Genomic DNA, 449 nt, shown 5'->3' on the forward strand with positions numbered 1-449 from the left:
GCTCCCGCCGCCGCCGCCGCCGTCGCCGCCGCCGCCCGCCCCGCAGCCCACCATGTCTCGCCGCAAGCAAGGCAAACCCCAGCACTTAAGCAAACGGGAATTCTCGCGTAAGTAACCCAATAATAGTAATAATAATTATTAATAATCACGAGAGCGCGCAGGACGAGAAGCAAGAGCGAGAGGGAGAAAGGGGTGTGTGCATGCATTTTTTAATTTTTCACGAGAGAAACCTCCGAGAGTCGAGGTAAAAGAGATTAAAGGGGTATAAAAAAAAAATCCCCTCATCCCATCTCGAACCACAGCCGTGTATGCACTTTTGAGATAACACGCACCTTTTAATTTTATTTAATTTTGCAAAAATTTGACTCCTCCTCTTTCCTCCTTTCCGCCGCTTCAATTCTCTTTTCGAAAAGGAATGTAATGATCCCCCCCCCCCCCCCTTTTTTTAA

The 449-nt window shown here is 48.1% G+C and overlaps 1 protein-coding gene across 1 annotated transcript in view; it reads left to right on the forward strand.

Moving 5' to 3' along the window:
- Nucleotides 1–8: 8 nt before the first annotated feature.
- Nucleotides 9–449, forward strand: part of LOC103252357 (B-cell lymphoma/leukemia 11A-like) — a 101,757-nt gene continuing 101,316 nt past the window's right edge. The window contains 1 exon segment of the mRNA XM_021709055.1: nucleotides 9–107. Within this exon segment, the coding sequence (XP_021564730.1) occupies nucleotides 53–107 (55 nt within the window). The 5' untranslated portion in view covers nucleotides 9–52.

This window comes from Carlito syrichta, unplaced genomic scaffold (assembly GCF_000164805.1).
Source record: "Carlito syrichta isolate Samal-C Ts95f unplaced genomic scaffold, Tarsius_syrichta-2.0.1 Scaffold155190, whole genome shotgun sequence".
Lineage (NCBI taxonomy): Eukaryota > Metazoa > Chordata > Mammalia > Primates > Tarsiidae > Carlito > Carlito syrichta.